The sequence below is a fragment of the Arachis ipaensis genome, chromosome B4 (genome assembly GCF_059453495.1).
Source record: "Arachis ipaensis isolate K30076 ecotype BB chromosome B4, ASM5945349v1, whole genome shotgun sequence".
Taxonomy (NCBI): Eukaryota; Viridiplantae; Streptophyta; class Magnoliopsida; order Fabales; family Fabaceae; genus Arachis; species Arachis ipaensis.
In genome coordinates, this window is record NC_142439.1 from 16,196,961 (window position 1) to 16,215,893 (window position 18,933).

Genomic DNA, 18,933 nt, shown 5'->3' on the forward strand with positions numbered 1-18,933 from the left:
CTTCTAAACTTGATAATATCTGCAATAACGCATGCGAGGTCTTTAATGCAAGAATCAAAGAAGCAAGGGCCAAGCCAATCATCACGCTACTTGAGGAGGTCAGAATGTTTGTCATGAGAACAATCGCTAAAAACAAAGTTAAGCTAGCCAACCATGTGGAAAAGCTACCACCTGTGGTTCAAAGTAGGTGGACAAGATCAGGAAGGAGTCTAAAAGTTGGATGTCAATCTGGACTAGAGATGATGAGTATGAGAAGTTTGAAGTGCATGGTCATCCAACTAACATGGTGGTGGATTTGGGCAAGCGACTGTGCACATGTCAATTTTGGATGTTAACGGGTAACTAACCAGCCTTTAGATCCTCTTTATTTGCGAATAATTAAATACTTTAATAACACATTACTTTGTTAATTACTTCAGGAATGCCTTGTGTGCATGCGTGTGTGGCTATCGCAAGGGTGAATAAGAGACCTGAAGATTTCTGCCATAAGTGGCTCACCATGGACGCCTATAGAGACACTTATACACATTATATAAATCCATTGCCTGGACAATCTCTTTGGGATAAATTTGAGCAGAATAGGCCACAAGCTCCAAAGAAAAAGAAGAAGATAGGACCACTCACAAAGAAAAGGAGAAAGGATGCAGATGAGGATAACGAAGGAAGCAAGAAATTTAAGACAACTGGGACTCTAAAGAGACAACTTAAACCCTTTACTTGCAGATACTATCTACAGAAGGGGCACACAAAGAGGGGTTGTCCAAAAAAGAGAGCAGCTGATGTTGCTCAAGCTCTTGCTACTGCAGCTGCAGCTGTCGCTGCTGCTAAGACAAAACCCAATGCACAAGCTCAGGCTCCTCCAGAAGCCCCTGCTCAGGCACCTGCACCAGTTGATGCCCAGGTGGTTGAGATCGACCTCTCCCAATCAAACTACTCGGATGCACAACAGTCCCAACAAAGTCAAGAGGTAGATGCATTTAGTTTCACAAACCATATTTAATATTCCTATGCACATTCAACTAAAATTATGTCCTATTTAAATGAAACAGGATCCATCTGCGAGGCCATTCAAGTTGCAGACCAGAAGGAGGTCCTCACCATCATCATCAGGATCGGTCACTATGGATTCATTACAAGGAGCAAGCTCAGCCACATCTTTCACATTAGCCAACTTTCTCAAATTTGTCCCAACACCTGGCTTCAAGCCACCGAGGAAGAAGAAATGAAGATGTACTTGATTTGTGCAGCCTATTTTGGATAAAACTGTGAATCTTTTTGTGAATAATACTTTTTGTTTTGTAGCATGATTTTATGGTAGTAGACTGTTTATATATTTGGATACAATATAACAATGATGGCACTCTCTATCCTTTAGCATGGGTGTATTTTGGATTTAGAACAAGTCTTTACTTTTCTGAAAGAGTTGTCATTAATATAGCAGGGGTATTGTTACTTTTGTTGACACTTATTGATATGGTAACATATTATTATCATTATTATGACAATTTGTTCCAGCTTTAATTATGCTACCCTAGATTTCTTTTTTGTAATTTTTTTCAACAATTTCATTGGATGACAGAAAATAACTTGCTTCACGTTTATCAATGACTAACAACTTGAAAATGTGAGAAGGAGACTTTTTCTTTCTTCTACTACACATTAACCCTGACCACAGTAAAACAAAATCATCTTCAACCTTTAACTACCAACATAAAACCAGCAACAAACACTATAAACAAAGCCAGAAATAAAATATACATTTTTTGGGTTCTAACTTCACCCTCTAATTTTCCAATTCTCCAAGCTAAATCCACCCTAACTTGGTCACCATCCACAGTATAAATTATCCTTCCTCTGAAGTCTTCTTCTCCAATGTCAGCCCAGACAAACAAACCACACCACCTCTTACCATTAACATTGTAGTTAGGACACCCAAAGAATGACTTGTTAGGGTTAGCCTCTGTTGTGGACCATCGAAGAACAGGGCAGCACCCACACCCACACCACTGTGGAACACCCGATGCTCTACTTCGACTGGAACTCCTTGTGTTGGACCGCATGGAACTCTGGCTCCCATTTGCAATCATGATGGTAAACTCGGAAGGAGTAGGAGACGAAGAACCAGAGAGAAATGGGAAGAAGAAGAAGATGATGAAGTCACGGGATGAATTCAGGTTTTAAAAAGGGGATAAGGACTAAATTGGAACTAATCAAATTTTAAGCCACGTTATCTAACCATTAGTGTGTCTAGCGTGGCAATATTTGGCCACGTCACTAACGGCGTCAGTGCTCCGGTGACCGAAAATAGGATAAGGACTAACGTGGTGCATTTTTTCGAATCTGGGGGACTAATTTAGTGCAATCGGGATCTGAAGGACTAAATCAGTGCAACTTGCCAATCTTAGAGACCAAAATGGGACTTAACTCAGTATTTTGCTTGAATGTAGAGCTTTATTCTAAGTAAAATACTAACAGTCACCAACATAACAATTTTCTTTTAATTCTAGAACATTAATGATTAATTGCTAAAATTAGGATATTTTGTACAAGAAAAAATTGAAAAAAATAAGATATTACAAAAAAGTTTTAGTTGTGTTTTTCTAATACAAAAAAAAAAATATAACTTAATAATTACATTATTAATATCTATGTCACTCACTCTATTAATTATTTGTGTTAAATTTAATTGTAGAATAATATTAAATTTATTTAAAATTATTTAAGATAAAAATAAAATATTTAAAATATTAATAATTAAATTAAAATTTAATTTAAATATTAGAGATTAAAATAATACTTTATTATTTTTATTTTTGTCATTAGAAACAATAGATGTTAAATGTAACAACTTTGGCTAAACCATCGAAATGTTCTTTATTGCAGGCCTAGGATTGTACATATGTAATACATGATCCAGAGTTCCATGCAGATTTGGAACGATTTTTGGTCATCTATTATTGCCTTTTTTCTTTGGACGTTTCTATTTTTTTTATTCGAATTAAAAAATGTCTGCAACTTTTGAAGGCTGAAGTAGTTGAAGAGTGTTACTGTGTTAGGCAGTAGGCAGTAGGCAGTAGGCAGAGGTGTAAGTGGGGACGGGTAAATGGATTGGTCGATTAAATCCGACCCGACCCGACTACTATGGGTTCTAGTCTACACCGTTAGGTTTTAGCAAAGTTAGATGCGCAGTGTGCATCCCCGCGGCGCACGATAAGGTTATCGTGCTTGCAAATCATTATCCTTCTCCCTGGGATGCGCTTTACTCCTCCTACTCCCCGCCACTTCAATCTTCATTTACTACTTCATTCTTTTATTTTATTTATTAGTTATTAATATTAATTGTTTTAGCGCAAAACATATAGAACCTTAGAGTTTGTTATCGACCGTTGAACTCAGTTTGCTAACCCTTCCTCCTTCTGCCACCCGCCACCGATCCTAACCTGGTAAGATCTCCTAACCATTTTCATACTCTTTTCAAGATTTTCAATTTTAGAAAGTTTATTCCTTTTTTGCAATACATCATCATTATTATTATTATTGTAATTGTGTGAAATGGGGTATTTGAGATTCTTGGACAATGAAGTAGAAATGCAAGTGAAGTGACTCTCTTGAGAGAGTTCCTATATTTGTATTTGTACCTGTCAAGGTTATGACACTCTTTGGTTAACTGGATAGCTCTTATTCCCAAATCAAGTTTAGGATTTTAGGATTTAACCCTTATGAGTTAACAAGTTGAGCCTTAGGTGAAGTCTTGAATATCATGTGCATTGGTATCCATACACCTGTCAAATGTAGATTCTGAAGTTGATCAGTTTTTAGGGTGTTCTGACATCCAATTGGAAGTGTGCCTTGGCTAAACTAAACTACTGAGGGTGATGTTCCCTTCTACAAGGAATGCAGTCACTTTGCTGACTCTCTTTTGATCGGATACACTTTTTATAATCCCAAGGAGAAAAAAGGGCTTTTGTGCTTTACTTCGATGTTCTTTATGTTGCTTACTTGCTTTTTCAGTTAGAGGGTTTTCATGTGTCTGATGATTTGTTTTTAGGGTGTTTTGGAAGGATAAAAATTGTTGTGTGGAGTGTTGAAATTCCATAGTCTGTTATCATATTTGAGGTGATTTTTTTCCTTGTTTCTAGTGTTTCAGGTTTAAACATCTGCAGAAAAAAAATCCTTCTATTTATTACAAAAGGACAAAATGTCAGAAGGAACCAGTCTGGTGCTGGAATCGTCCGAGAATTGCACAGATTTGTCTCAGGATGAGATTGGCACAATTGAGGAAACACCAGAGGAGACAATTTTATCAAGACAGACTTCTGTCAACCTTGTTCCTTTTATTGGTCAGAGATTTGTTTCTCAAGAAGCTGCTTATGAATTCTATTGCAGTTTTGCTAAGCAGTGTGGCTTTTCAATTCGGCGACACCGCACTCGAGGGAAGGATGGTGTTGGTCGTGGAGTCACAAGGAGGGATTTTACTTGCCATCGTGGTGGATACCCCCAGGTCAAACCTTCTGATGATGGGAAGATGCAAAGGAACCGCAAATCATCTCGTTGTGGTTGCCAAGCATACTTGCGTATTGTTAAAAAGTCGGATTTTGATGTCCCTGAGTGGCGTGTTACTGGCTTTAGCAATGTCCACAATCACGAGTTGTTAAAATCTAATGAGGTGCGGCTTCTTCCGGCATACTGCACAATATCTCCTGATGACAAGAGCCGCATATGCATGTTTGCTAAAGCAGGAATGTCAGTGAGGCAAATGTTAAGATTGATGGAACTAGAGAAAGGCATCAAAGTCGGTTGCCTTCCTTTTACAGAAATGGATGTGAGAAACCTGTTGCAGTCTTTCAGAAATGTTGAAAGAGACAATGATGCCATTGATCTAATTGCTATGTGCAAGAGATTAAAAGATGAAAATCCAAATTTCAAGTATGAATTCAAGATAGACAGTAATAACAGGCTGGAGCATATTGCATGGTCTTACAGCTCATCTGTTCAATCGTACGAGTCATTTGGAGATGCTTTGGTTTTTGACACCACACACCGAGTAGATGCCTATGACATGCTGTTGGGAATTTGGCTTGGAGTGGACAATCATGGGATGACTTGTTTCTTTGGTTGCACACTTCTACGGGATGAAAATATGCAGTCTTTTTCATGGGCTTTAAAGGTGAGATTATCTCTTGCTAGGAATTGATATCGTGTATTTTATTTATTAATTATTTTATCCAAAGCTTCAATAATTCTAGCATTTTGCAAGAGAAAAGTGAAGTGGAAAATATTCATGTGTGCGATTCCATAATCCATACCCAGGGTAACTTTGGCTTGGGACTAAAATGAAGTGGAAATTTTCAAGGATGAGCTACATGTGTAACTTTACACTAAAACTCATCCCTGAAAATTTCCACACCCTTTTTGAAACATACCTTTAGATTTATGATTTCTTTTCTTTAAAGAAGAATAATGATGAAGACATGCAGTCCATTGACTGATGCCTTTGTGTCTATCTTTATTACTCGGTTTCCTTCATGCGATGCTCTTAAGACATGATTGATTAGTTTATTTTCCTGATTGACATTCATGCAGGCTTTCATGGGCTTCATGAAAGGAAAAGCTCCGCAAACAATATTAACTGATCATAACATGTGGCTGAAAGAAGCTATTGCTGTTGAAATGCCAGAAACAAAACATGCCTTTTGTATATGGCATATTCTTTCTAAGTTGTCTGACTGGTTTTCTGTTCTACTTGGATCTCATTATGACGAGTGGAAAGCTGACTTCCTCCAGCTCTACAATTTGGAACTGATGGAAGATTTCGAAGAAGGGTGGAGACAAATGATTGATAAATATCGACTCCACACGAACAAACATATTATTAGCCTACATTCATTAAGGATGTTTTGGGCTCTACCATTCTTGAGGCGTTACTTCTTTGCAGGATTGACCAGCACAAGTCAATCCGAGTCCATTAATGCTTTCATCCAACGGTTCTTGAGCGCTCAATCTCAATTGGACCACTTTGTTGAGCAAGTCTGTGATGTAATTTGTTTCCTTTAGGGTGTGTTTGTGATTTGGAACTTTGGAGAAAAAGGGTAGGAAGGGAAGGGCTTACTATGTAAAATGGACTCCATTTTACTCATAAAGCCATTTCATTCCCTCCCTTTTCTATCATGATTCTAGCTCGCAAATGCACTCTTCATTTTTATTGATATGCATACGCCGTGCCATAGTGAATTTTATTTACAGGTGTCTTGGTGGTTGGTTTTTGCAGGTAGCAGATATTGTTGATTTTAACGACCGGGCTGGATTGAAGCAAAAAATGCAACGGAAAGCGCAGAAAGTGTGCCTCAAAACAGGCTCGCCTGTCGAATCTCATGCTGCCACTGTCCTTACACCTTATGCCTTAAGTAAACTCCAGGATGAGCTAGTTTTGGCGCCGCAGTATGCATCCTTTCTGGTGGATGAAGGTTGCTTCCAGGTCAGACATCACACTCAGACGGACGGAGGCTGCAAAGTATTTTGGGTTCCTTGTCAAGCGCACATTACCTGCAGCTGCCACCTGTTTGAGTTTTCAGGAACCTTATGCAGACATGTTCTACGTGTCATGTCGACCAATAACTGTTTTCACATCCCTGACCAATACCTACCCACCCGTTGGAGAGGTGGTAGTTTGTCTTCTGTCAACCAGTTTCGGGGCGTAACAACAAGGGATCAGCCTGAAAGGATGCAATTTTTGGAATCCATGGTTTCGACGCTTATAATGGAATCCATTGAAACAGAGGAACGCCTTGATGTTGCTTGCGAGCAAATGTCTGTGGCGCTTTCACGTATCAAAGCCCTTCCAAGGCCGCCGGCACATGGGGTGAATGACATCACATATAGTTATTCGTCGGATTCATTGATCCTACCAGAGGTAGAAGATACTGATGGAATAATTCATGGTTTTGCAAACCCCCACGATAGTATTGCCTTAGGAAAGCTAAAGGAGAGAAGGGCGAGGGATGTCGTTGATGTCACGAGGAAGCGTAGGCAGTTTCCGGGGCCGTTGTGTGGGCAATATGTGCATGATCCTTCCGATTGCTCAATAATGGCAGGTGATAATCTAGGTGGAGATGGATTAGGGTATTTGTAGATTTGAAGGAAATTATTGCTATTATTGATGTACAAAGTAAATGCTTCTTTTGTTGTTATTTCAATATTAGTTAATCAGTTAATTTTTCCTCATTTTGTGTCTTCCATATTCAGCAATACACAAATGGTTAAGTTTCTATCACTCAGTTTGTGGCCTAAGAATTCAGCCTACTTGAATTCACTTCTGGTGTTTTCTGATCTTTCATAACTTTGATTTACTCAAATTAAAGGCATAAATATTTATGCTTAATTTCCTTTGAAGCAAGAATTGCAGACATTGATTACTTAGTGGACCTTGTGCTGTAATCATAGAGTTTAGATACTTGCATAACATGGTAGAGTGTGTCTTTTAAAAAAAATAGAAAAAAAGAAGAAAGAAATGACAATATGGCATACAATATGATTCTTACCTATTTGAGAAGGAATGGTCATTTCACCTCTCTATAAAGGAATGATTATTTGCACTTTCTGTAGAAACATTGCCTGAAAATTGAAACAGAATGGACAGCTAATACATGGAAATTTTCCCTCTTCCAAGTTCTAATAATGCCAAACAAATGCAGAGGATTGCTTCCAACAAATGGTACAACTTTCTTCTTTGGAGTCTCTGCCAAAATATTCTAATAATGTTTTTTTTGTACATAACCTATGACCTCTCTTTGCCACTACTTGACTATGAATCCTAATTACTAGTATTAACATAACCTCGGTAATTAACCCCTTCTATATTTACATTCCATGCCATTTTGGAAAGTGTCCCTTATTACAATATGATAAAATCTAGCTTATGTCATACACCAAACCTATGAATCTGAGGAATCATCTCCCAATGAAACCTTACTTAGCCTGCTCGGCAACGATTTGGCAGCGTTACTGGCAGGCTTGCGCCGCCGGTTACCACGTTGGTGTGACCTCAAGAGAGCTCTCCTTGCCAATTCTTTCCCCACATTGGATTTGGTTGCTGTGTTAGCAACTTCCTCAGAAGAAGTAGAATTTCCTTGGTGGTTGTTGGTGCTGGTTATAGTGGTTGTGGTAGAATAGGCCTTGTCTGAAGAAGCAGCCATAGCTTTCAAATGAATAATGTGGTTGATGAAAGCATGGTGGTAGAGGGTTGAGTTTTTAAGGTTGAGATAGTATTATTACTGTAGTGTTGATTATGCATTACACGCGGGAATTCAAGTGTTAGTTGGATAAGGGCTTAATGGGGTGCAAAACGAATAACTTGCTTAATTTCATTACTCATCGAATATCTTGACTTCTCCTCCATATCAAAATCTATATATTCTTAATGCCCTCATTTACATCATTCAATAGCTTAGTATACAATTTAATTCAAAATTTATCACGCTTCAAAGTTATTGAATAGTTTAAATTTCCAAAGCTTACATGTCGAGTATATGTAGGACTTTATTTAATATTTATATGATTATCAAAATTGTTATATAGGAAAAAAATCAGGCACTTGTATTTATATTTTGATATGTATTTTATAATAGTAATTAATTTGATCATTAATTTTCTCTATACACGTAATATCACTGATTAATTATCATTGTTTGTGAACTAAGCTAAGAGAGTACGAGAAAAAGAAGAATGAAGAGAAACTCTAGAATATACTTAAAATTATTTCGTCTCACATTTTATATAAAAATTGTTCGGTGATTAATATTTATTTCATATAACTTTTTATTAAAAATATTAATTCTTTTAACATTTTTTTAGTGAAGGCTTTTAAGTCTGAAGGAATTTTTTTAATTTTTTGAAGAAAATTGGAATTTAAAACACTTAATTAAGAAGTTGACGCGCCCTCTTTCCATTTCAAAGGTCTCAGTTTCAACTCATACCAACTATAACTGAGGAGAAAAAATTGATAAGTATATAAAAAATGTATAAGTGTGTATTGTACTTAGAATTAGGAATTCTCCAATCCACCTGACAAAAAAAATAAAAAAAGGGGAAGCAATGACGCATTGACCCATGCCTGCCATATAGGTTCATCATATCATATATAGATACACTTTTTGGTCGCGAGAATAAAAAGACCAAATCAGCGTGCAATGATGGTGGCAATTTGAAGCCATAAATAAAAGAACTAAAGAAGGGGATTATATATGCTCAGAACCACTAACTTTGTGATTTGCTATGATTGATCCACCTTAATTAATACCATTCGAACACTTGTGCACCTATGCTAATAAATAATAATTCCCTCTTAGTGGTTATTTGAGCTCTTATAGTAGGAATATTCTTGTGTCTAGTAAATATATATAAGAATAAAAAAATTATGGGAAAATGGTGTTGAATGTTTTGTTATGTCTAGTAAGAGGATCATGTTTGTTTGGTACAGACAAAGTGTAATGACACAGATTGCATTTCGCAATTAAGACAACAACTTGAAAGGAATGTTGGGACAACTATGAAATTCATTTTGAAATATTCATAATTATTATGTACGTTGAAAAAAAGTTAAGGACGATTTTAGCAAAATAATCACTAATTTTAGCAAAAGTGTTAGAGAATTCAATTGGATCTTTTTAATTATGCTTGTGATTAATTAGCTTAGTATTTTTTGGATACTCTTGATAATAAGTTATTTAAAAATCTAGATAAAGTAAAAAATATTAGAGTAAAAGGAGGTATTCTTGGTCATATTGTGCACTAATTGGGTGTGGGATTTTTAAAATGGATTTTTTTTATTAAAAATAAATAAAATAAAATATCAATAAAAAATATTAAAAATTATTAAAATTTATTATCTTTGTTCATTATTTAGTCATCAATTCAATTTTTTTAATTTAATTTTTTTAGTCTAATAATCTAATAATATATTTTATTTTATATTTTTAAATATTAATGACTACCAATAATCAAAATAATAAATTTTATTGAGTTTCTAGAATTTCTTTATTAATAATTTGTTAACAACTGAACATATGAAAAATATTAGAGAAGCAGCGCATATTAGAAATACTGAAATAGGCAAATAGCCCATTGCACAAATAAGGTGTATGGGACTATGGGTATAATTATTTTCTTTTTAATTAAATTAAAAGAAAAAACACCACAATAAATCACCATATATAATTAAGCACCACAATTTCCACCGACAATGAAACTCCCACTTGTCAATTGAATCCACATATTTGGTGTTTATATTGGCAGCTATTTTTGTCTCTCTCCATCTCTCTTTCTCATTTACATTTTCCTCCTCATAATATAGCTCTTTTTGTACTTATGTGCTAAGTATTTAATTTGTTTTACTTTATGTGACCTAAATTGATACATTTATTTTCTCTTAAAGAATATATGTAAATTTATATATTACATGAATATTTTTCCCTCTAATTTAAAAGAAATATTGTATATCAACTCAATATAGGAAACAACATTAATGACAAATAATCTAATTTCTATGGTAATTTAATATATAAAAAAAGTTGACTACAAAGAGAGTAAATATCATCACTCTCTAATCAATAATATTATTTTTCATTATATATTACTTAAATTATTTAAAAATTTAAAATATTAAAATAATAAAAATAATTTTAAAATTGAGAAAATAACTTCCCTAATACAAATAGTATAACTCTAGAGAAAGGTTCAACAACTAAGAATATTTAGCTATAGAGAACAATAACAACCGTTCATCTTGAAAATGCCTTGCCTCAAACCTGAAGCAGAGAATTCATTCGCTTTCTCCTCAATTCTCTTGCTTAGAAAAAACTTATTATTCAAGCATTTTCAATTCTCACCGTTCTGTTAATCTTTGTGTTCTCTTTTTCTTTCTGAACTCTCAGTGAAAAAATCATTATGTTATTACCAACGGATATAACATAATTATAGAACTTAAGGTTGTCGACGTTTTTACAAGGATTAATTGTATTTTATTTCTTTTACTTTTATATTTTGTGTTTTTTAACTTTAGAATATAACAAAAAAGTTTTGTTAAAAAATTAATTAGGAGTGAAGTTAACTCAAATCAACTAGTTGAAAAATAGATCTTTTACAAAAAAATAAATAAATAAATAAATAATTTTCTGCTATCCTATTTTTGTGAATTTCAAAATCAGAAATAAAAAGAGATTGATTTAGTTGGTTTTTTATTGTAGTTGGTCTCTAGACTTTTTATATATGTGTAGTCACATTTCCTTAAATTTGTATATGGACCATGTTAATGTTCAAGAACATAATGAACTAAATTTAACTAAAAACTTCAAATTCTATATGGACATCATTAAAAAAAATGCTATAACCAGCCATTTATCAAGAATAAATTACAATTAACTTTTTTTGTTTCACTATAATATTTGAATTCAACTAAAAAGTCAATTTTTTTTTACCCAAATATTAGCCAATTTTTTAAAATTATTTTTTCACTATAAATTTTAAATAATAAATTTTATAAATACTAAACTCTCTAAAAAATAAAGGTTAAAAACAATAAATAAATTTGACTTAATTAGTTTGATATATTTATTCTTAATAATAATTATATGTGATGCTAAAAGGATGTAGCTTTTCTCATCTTTTGTTCATAATTGTCAATTGTGATGAGAAAAAGAGAAACAGAATTAACTGAAAGGAACAATAAAGTTTGGAGTGAAAGGGGCCAGAATTTGTGATGACTCATGAGTCATAAGCCACAATATCTTAATTAGTTTTGGTGAGTGAGTGCTAAAGTACAAAACAAAACCTATGGTGCCAAATTAACATTAACAATGTAGTCGGTCTAATAGTTAACTCATTAGTCTGATTAAATAAGTGTTGAGATTCGAATATCACCTTGTGCATATAATAATTCATTGACCAGCAATAGACTCTTAAATGAAATAAAAATCCGCCACCAATTATCTCTTGACCTGCGGACCGGAAGATAGAAACTAAAAAAAATTGACCCTTGTGGAAGGGGGAATGCTTTTGCTATGCTACTTATATTAAATCCTACAAAGTTGGAATCTTTAATTTGACCCTTTAAGCAACCTTTGCTCCAAGCAATTCTACAACTCCTTTCCTCATCCTTCTTCTTAAAAAACCTTTGCTTCTTTCCTCTTGTTTTGAGAAGAAAAAATGGCAAGGAGAATGGCAGTGACACATGCAGACCTTGAACCAAGAAGAAGCAGAACAGATTTGAGTAGCAAAACTGGTGCATTTCTTATGGTTCTCACAATCTTATTAGGCCTCTTGTGTTTCATCTTGTGTCTCATTGCAGAAGCCACACGTTCTCAGGTTCAATTTCTTTTAACTTTTACTTCATTTATTTATGCTATTTGCTGCATCATATTCCTCTACATGATCTTTTTTCTGTTTAAAATAACTTTCCTTTTCATCTTAGATTTTATCAAAAAAATTAACGTATCTAGACAATGAACTCAAAAAAAAATGACAGTTATTTTAAAACAGATAAAATATGCTCTTAAGTTTTATATTTCGAACCATAATAATAAATTAATCCCACAATAGTTAAAAATGTCCTAAATAATATTCGGTTTAATGCTTATATATACTCATTGTATTAAGATTTTATATCAAGATATAACATTAGATAAATATCTTATTTTGTGTAATTATACTCACATATTATGATCATAGGTTTAATATATGGTACGTGAAGTTGATAGCTGAAAGTCGTTAAATGAAAATTTAGTCAAATCAGTCAAATCATCTAGCGGCTCTGAATTATCAACTTCATGTAAAGTCGACTGCACCTGAGTTTCCACCTTAATATATTAGAATTTTGAGTTTGGTAAATGAGGTGATGATGATGTGGCAGGTGACATGGATGAACCCAGAAGAGAAAGGAAAGGATGGAAAATCTGAATGTGTGTATAGTGGGAGTGGGAAAGTGCCATTGTTATGTGCAACAAGTGCTTTTGTTGGACTAGCAATAGCCATGTTAATGGAGCACACATACATGTTAATAGCAGTAACAAAATCATCACCTGCTTTGCTTACATGGGATCCTGATTCTGCTTCTGCTAAATCCCTTACATGGCAAGCTGCATTTTTCTTCTTAACAACTTGGTAACTTATTATTAATCATCTATTTCATGTCAATGTTATAACTATAAAGTTATTAGCTTTGTCCAAATTAAAATTCTTTAGGAGTTTAGCCGACTACTAGCGTTGGTTAATTAATACAACTAAATATGTGTCATTTGGGTCAAATTAATTATTTGATTGTCCAATCATTTGAAGTCTTATTTTAGTCGCACATTATTTAATTTTTCTAATAGGCTAATTCTTTAGACTTTTTATATTTGGAAAGAACCACTAGGGTTAGCTTTACAACTCAAATGGTCTTTAATTTAAACTAAGACAAAAAAATCTATGCTACGTATACACTAAAATTAATCATAAAAATTAAACATTAGTATATAATATATGTTAAAATATAAAATATATTAAAAATAAATTAAATAATATATGTATTTATATAACGACTGAAATTGATAATTAATTTTAGTGTACAGATAACATTTTTTTAAAAAAAATTATACAACTACTTCTAAACTACTTTCAATTCTCATTTACCAGTGGCCCATAGGGAATCTTGCTTCTATATTTTTTTCCAAAAACAAATCAGTCCTAACAACTAGTTAATGATTCTGATTATGACACCCATGTCCACTAATAACACATTACTACATGCTCCAATTTTATAAACTATTTTTGGTACATTGTCAATACTAGAGTTATAATTATCGTCAATAAGATGCTTCTATATTTTTTTTCTAGAAAAATGTTGGTTACAAATATTATAAATATTCAACTATATTACTATACTACCTATACTCAAAAATTCAGTCACCAAATTAACAAATTATATAAAGCACATGTTGAAATATAAAATACACATTAAAAATAAATAAAATAATACATATATTTATACACAAATATATGATGACTAATTTAATAACTGATTTTTAATATATACCTAACATTTTTGACAAACAATATCCGAAAGTTTATATAGAAATTTTACTTTGACTAAGAGGGAAAAAATTGAAATTGAATGTTATATGTATCTGATATGATCGAAATTCATAAGAATTCATGAAATTCCACAGAAATTAAAGTTTAAAGTATTTTGCAGGCTTTGTTTTGCAGTAGGTGAAATTCTGTTACTAGCAGGACTAAGTGTAGAATCAGGGCACCTAAATAAATGGTCAAAGGCAAGAACGGATTGTTATACGGTTAGAGAAGGCATTTTTTCTGCTGCTGGTGTTTTTGCATTAACCACAGTGTTCCTTGAAGCTGGTTTATATTTAACAGCACTTAGAGCACAAAGATTGTGTGAGGAGATAGCAAATGTTAGAAGAGAGGTTCTTGAGGCCTCTGCATTCTACTCTTCTCCGCCGCAGTCGCCGCACCAACGACACTTGGCCGCGGTTCCCCGAGAGAACCCCACATCAATTAGAGATAGTGCTCAGACTCAGGGTCATCAATTGTTACTTTCTGTGTTTCCTACTCCCTTCAACAAAAGCTATAATATTCTGTAAAATATTAAGTGTATGTTTTGGGAAACATTGCTTTCCCAAGTCAGCGCAAAACTATCGTGTATAACATTCATTCAATCATGTAAGTAAATATGCTTCTGTTTTTTTTTTTTTCTTTGGATTCGGAATTAGATATGATTGATTTGGGATTTGGCAACTTTTAATGTCACAATTTGGACCAGGGCTGTCTTTAGTTGCACAGAAATTTAAATGGGTTTGTTATCGATAATATTACCAGAGTCATAATCTATTTTTAGACTCAAGTAAAAATGCTGCAATTTAAGGATATCAAAGTTTTATTTAACAATTTCGTTAGGTAATCAAGAGGGTCCAATCAATTTCTGTCAATTTCTATTAAGTTGGACTCTAAAGCTCATTTCATTAAAAAAGCTACATTCTCAATTATCTAAGGTTAAACCTAATTCTCTCAATTATTATAATAAACCTAATTTACACTAATTTTCACCGTTCAGTCTCATCGACCAAGACCCTGTTGCAGCCTCACCGAACCCATGTCTTTGGACTCTTCTTCCGTCACCGGCGTCAACCCTGGTCAGCAGCGTCGGCGCGTCCATCGGCGACCAACCGCGTGGCTTTCGAAAATCAACTCAGCGCCGCCACTAAGGCTGCATGTCACCGCCGGCGCTCCATTGAAGACGCATCCACTTCTCCGAGGTACCACCCGACGGCACCTTGTGTTGCTCTGCCTCTACGCACGTGGTGGTGGATGTCTCCCTGCCTCGTCGAAGCACCACCATCCCACTTCTTTTGTTCTTCTTGACCAGCCCTAGCCAGCGCCGCACCAAGCATCACCTCCGAAACGCGTCGCACAGGGTCTTCCTCCTCCATCGTCGTCGCTGCGATAACAGGTTAATAGTAATTTACGGTTTTAATAAACAGAGGTTGTTGCTTATCTGTTTTGGATGCATGTTATAGGGTTTGGCATTCATACAAGATGATTTTTTTAATTTGTAGATGTTACTTTTAAGTAATGTTAGCGGGATTGATATATGAGTTGAACTTAATTTTTGTATGATATTGGTTCATTATGCTTTGTTAGAGAGCTGTTGTATCCATAGTAATCATAGTAGATAAGAGAATTCAGAACTATGGGATAAAAATAGGATTATTAGTTCGTTTGTGTTTATCTTTTCGGATCTAAATTGGGCTTGAATATGGTCAATGTATAATGGGCTTGAGTATGGTCAATGTATAATTGAATTTGAAAAATAACTATTTGTTATTCCTGTAAATAGGGAATGATGTTTCAGAGTGCTGAGTAAGAAATAGTAGTTATAATTTCATTAACTATTTCGGATGTGTCTTTCGATCAAAGTTAACTTTCATGCACCGTTCTATGATTCACCTTATATGTATGGTTCTAACGGACTGGATTTTTTTTTGTTACGTTAGGTGTTCCTTGATGTAAATATGATTAATAGATGTTGCTATTGAATCTCTCTATATGTTATTATTCTTGGACCTTTAATTTTGTTGATTAAGAAAAAATCAGTAGTTGAATGTTGTTGTTGTCGTTTTTTTTTTTGCCGAGTTGATTTTTGGTTTATGGATTACCGATTAAGAGGTACACTAGTTTAAATTCTCTTAAAAATCGGTGTGTCTTCTTATCAAAGTTACTTTTCATGCACCGTGCCATGTTTCAAATTATTTGTATGGTTATCAAAAACTGAATTTATTTGGGAACATATAGTATTTTTTGATGTTCATGTGATTAATAAAGCTTGCTATTGAATTATTTTATGTCTTCTGAGTCTTGTACCTGTGACTTAATTGATCTAGAAAAAACCAAAAGGTGAATCTTAGAATTTTTTTTGGCTGAATTGATTTTTGATTTATAATTTAGCGGTTAATAGATGCAATAGTTTAAATTCTTTAAAATTGAGTGTGTCTTTTGATCACAGTTAATTTGTATGCACCGTTCCATGATTGAAATTATATGTATAGTTTTTACTAAATTTATTTGGTTTCGTTAAGTATTTTTTGATGTTCATTTGATGAATACTTATAAAAGATACAGATGCTGACAAATATACACATATAAAAATAAAACGACAATTGTAACCATAGAAGATGGCTTCCGTGTGCCAAGAATATTCTAATGATGGGTACACTTGGCACACTTGGCACACGGAGGTCATCTTTCGTGTTTATAATTGTCGTTTTATTTTTATATGCATACATTTGTCAGTGTCGGTATTTTTTATGGGTACAAATGGTAATTTATTCTCCATTTGATTAGAGATTGCTGTTGAATTAATTTATTTTTTCCTATTCTTGTACATATTCAATCATACCTCCACATCACCACATAATCTCTTTATTTTTTCCTATTCTTGTACATATTCAATCATACCTCCACATCACCACATAATCTCTTTATTTTTTCCTATTCTTGTACATATTCAATCATACCTCCACATCACCACATAATCTCTCACACTTCAGCATCACCATAAAAATACACTTTTCGTCATTTCTCAATCTTAACCTTAAAACGTTTAGTTTATAAGTATCTAAATTTCTTTAAACATTTAATCAAAATAAAATTTATTTTTTTAATAAACCGAACTCAAATCATAACTTAAAACAAAAATCTTTTATCAATGGATTAAACTTCAAACATAATACTTTTGTTGATAAATCGAAAATCGAATATTATGATTTTTAAATGAATTTTTTTTAAAATAATGCTTTAAACAAAGCCTCAGAGTTTTATAAAAATTTATGCAGCATTTCTTCTAAAATCAAATAATTTCTCAAACATTCCGAATATCAAATCTTTTTCATTAATCAATCCGTTTCTAAATATCAAATAATTTTCAATAATCAAATCGTTTCCTTTAAAAGTAAGCCTCTTTCTAATTCAATAGAATTAGCCCCATTTCAAATCTTTTGCTATTGAAACTAAAGGAAATTCGCTCCTTCATTTAAACTTTACAAAACCCTCCGACCATATTCATTTAACATGTAATACTAACCAAAATCACCCTTACGACTTCCTCACTTTCATAATTTCTCAATTCATATGTCATTTAATCAAAGCATAAACATAACATCTTTTCAACTACAATTCAAGCAATCAAAAAAATGAAAAATCAAATATACTCTTTAAACTCAATCATTTTTCACAGTCATAAATCTAATTAAAGCTTATCTTTCCGTCAGTTCAGACAATCACAATTTATTTGCAATTACTCAATAAACTTTTTGGCATCCTTAAATTAAAAATTATTAATTTTAAAATAAAATTCTGTACCTCCGCTTGAAGTCAAAACAACGAAAATTCTGGAGAAATTTTTTGACCGAGCCGCTGAAGAAGAAAACGTCAGAAATTGTTTGTACCTCTTAAAACTCCAATTGGCCGAACTCAAGGAAAAAGAGAGCTACGCCACAGTCAAATTCTACTGAACAAAAGTGACGCCAACGTGTAGAGGAGAAAGATACAAACACTTTTATCGGATTAGATTTTTTATTGGAGTTACAGAGCTAAAAAAATCGAAGGCCGAAGATCAAAAATTTCATGGTTTCTCATTCTCTCTCCCTCTGGCCTTCTTGATTTTCCTTTCTTCTTTGGATTCGGTGACAAAGAAAGAAGAAAATAAAGCTTACGGTGGGTAATATTAATGATGATGATGGTATTTAATGAAAACAAAGGACATGTGTCTTGTTAAGCATATTAAGCATATATCGCCACCACGTGTTTCAGGTTGAATTTCGACACTCTGTTGACCTTATGTCGTAAGGATGATCGGACACGTATAAATTTTCGGGTATGAATAGCCCCATTGAGCGATTACTTGATGTTTGAATGTGAAACCTATGCATAGGCTCTTGGAGATGCGTGACGGGGGACAGTCTAAGGTTTTTAAATTTGTCGGGTTGGATGGATAACCGACAGATGGGCCCCATCAGCCATAAGACAGACATGCATCATGTGCATTTGTTTGTTTTGATTGCTATGCATTTCCTGAGTTTGCCTAACTGTATGTATATATATCCTGCTACCTGCTATACTTGCTACTTGCACTATCTGCCTATTACTTGTGCATGAATTTATCTGGTTGCTTGTCTTTGCTGAATTATGGATGACGGAGGAACGGAAAAAGGGTGAAATTGTTTGATGTAGGTTAGGTTTAAGATTGAGTGAGTTTAGGCAGATTTAGTATACCTACTCCTATTTATGGCTTCTGTTTAGAAATTAAGTTTTATAATTGTATGACGAAGTTCTAGGATTGCCTTTGGCATTCCCAGGACCTTATTTATTATATGCGTGGCACCTTTACCA

General features: G+C 33.7%; 3 protein-coding genes across 7 annotated transcripts; all 3 read left to right on the top strand.

Moving 5' to 3' along the window:
- The first annotated feature begins 421 nt into the window (after positions 1 to 421).
- LOC148566772 (uncharacterized) lies at positions 422 to 1,167 on the top strand. Its single transcript, XM_088484425.1, has 2 exons — positions 422 to 957; positions 1,044 to 1,167. The coding sequence occupies exons 1-2, from the start codon at positions 422 to 424 to the stop codon at positions 1,165 to 1,167; spliced, it is 660 nt and encodes a 219-aa protein (XP_088340551.1).
- Positions 1,168 to 3,157: 1,990 nt separating this feature from the next.
- Positions 3,158 to 7,221, top strand: LOC107636134 (protein FAR1-RELATED SEQUENCE 11). 4 transcript variants are annotated; one of them, XM_088485370.1, is made up of 4 exons: positions 3,158 to 3,443; positions 4,140 to 5,167; positions 5,584 to 6,027; positions 6,269 to 7,221. In XM_088485370.1, exons 2-4 carry the CDS (start codon positions 4,199 to 4,201, stop codon positions 7,127 to 7,129), a joined length of 2,274 nt encoding a protein of 757 aa, XP_088341496.1. In that variant the 5' UTR covers positions 3,158 to 3,443; positions 4,140 to 4,198; the 3' UTR covers positions 7,130 to 7,221. The 4 variants fall into 4 exon arrangements, with proteins under 4 accessions (XP_088341496.1, XP_088341494.1, XP_088341495.1 ...); XM_088485368.1 differs by having other exon boundaries at positions 3,180 to 3,443; positions 5,584 to 6,036; XM_088485369.1 differs by having other exon boundaries at positions 3,201 to 3,443; positions 4,148 to 5,167; positions 5,584 to 6,036.
- Positions 7,222 to 12,070: 4,849 nt separating this feature from the next.
- On the top strand, positions 12,071 to 14,784 carry LOC107637621 (uncharacterized). Of its 2 annotated transcripts, none has more exons than XM_016341018.3 (3): positions 12,071 to 12,357; positions 12,902 to 13,152; positions 14,225 to 14,784. In XM_016341018.3, exons 1-3 carry the CDS (start codon positions 12,199 to 12,201, stop codon positions 14,628 to 14,630), a joined length of 816 nt encoding a protein of 271 aa, XP_016196504.1. In that variant the 5' UTR covers positions 12,071 to 12,198; the 3' UTR covers positions 14,631 to 14,784. The 2 variants fall into 2 exon arrangements, with proteins under 2 accessions (XP_016196504.1, XP_088341390.1); XM_088485264.1 differs by having other exon boundaries at positions 12,902 to 13,122.
- Positions 14,785 to 18,933: the final 4,149 nt, after the last annotated feature.

What these genes read in the sequence shown, in the direction of transcription:
- LOC107636134 (XM_088485368.1), top strand. Translation starts at nt 4,199, where the DNA reads ATGTCAGAAGGAACCAGTCTGGTGCTGGAATCGTCCGAGAATTGCACA. An exon ending in CTTTTTCATGGGCTTTAAAG is followed by an intron (nt 5,168 to 5,583) that starts GTGAGATTATCT and finishes ACATTCATGCAG; the next exon opens with GCTTTCATGGGCTTCATGAA. An exon ending in TTGTTGAGCAAGTCTGTGAT is followed by an intron (nt 6,037 to 6,268) that starts GTAATTTGTTTC and finishes TGGTTTTTGCAG; the next exon opens with GTAGCAGATATTGTTGATTT.
- LOC148566772 (XM_088484425.1), top strand. Translation starts at nt 422, where the DNA reads ATGCCTTGTGTGCATGCGTGTGTGGCTATCGCAAGGGTGAATAAGAGA. An exon ending in GATGCACAACAGTCCCAACA is followed by an intron (nt 958 to 1,043) that starts AAGTCAAGAGGT and finishes CCTATTTAAATG; the next exon opens with AAACAGGATCCATCTGCGAG.
- LOC107637621 (XM_016341018.3), top strand. Translation starts at nt 12,199, where the DNA reads ATGGCAAGGAGAATGGCAGTGACACATGCAGACCTTGAACCAAGAAGA. An exon ending in CAGAAGCCACACGTTCTCAG is followed by an intron (nt 12,358 to 12,901) that starts GTTCAATTTCTT and finishes ATGATGTGGCAG; the next exon opens with GTGACATGGATGAACCCAGA. An exon ending in TTTTTCTTCTTAACAACTTG is followed by an intron (nt 13,153 to 14,224) that starts GTAACTTATTAT and finishes AGTATTTTGCAG; the next exon opens with GCTTTGTTTTGCAGTAGGTG.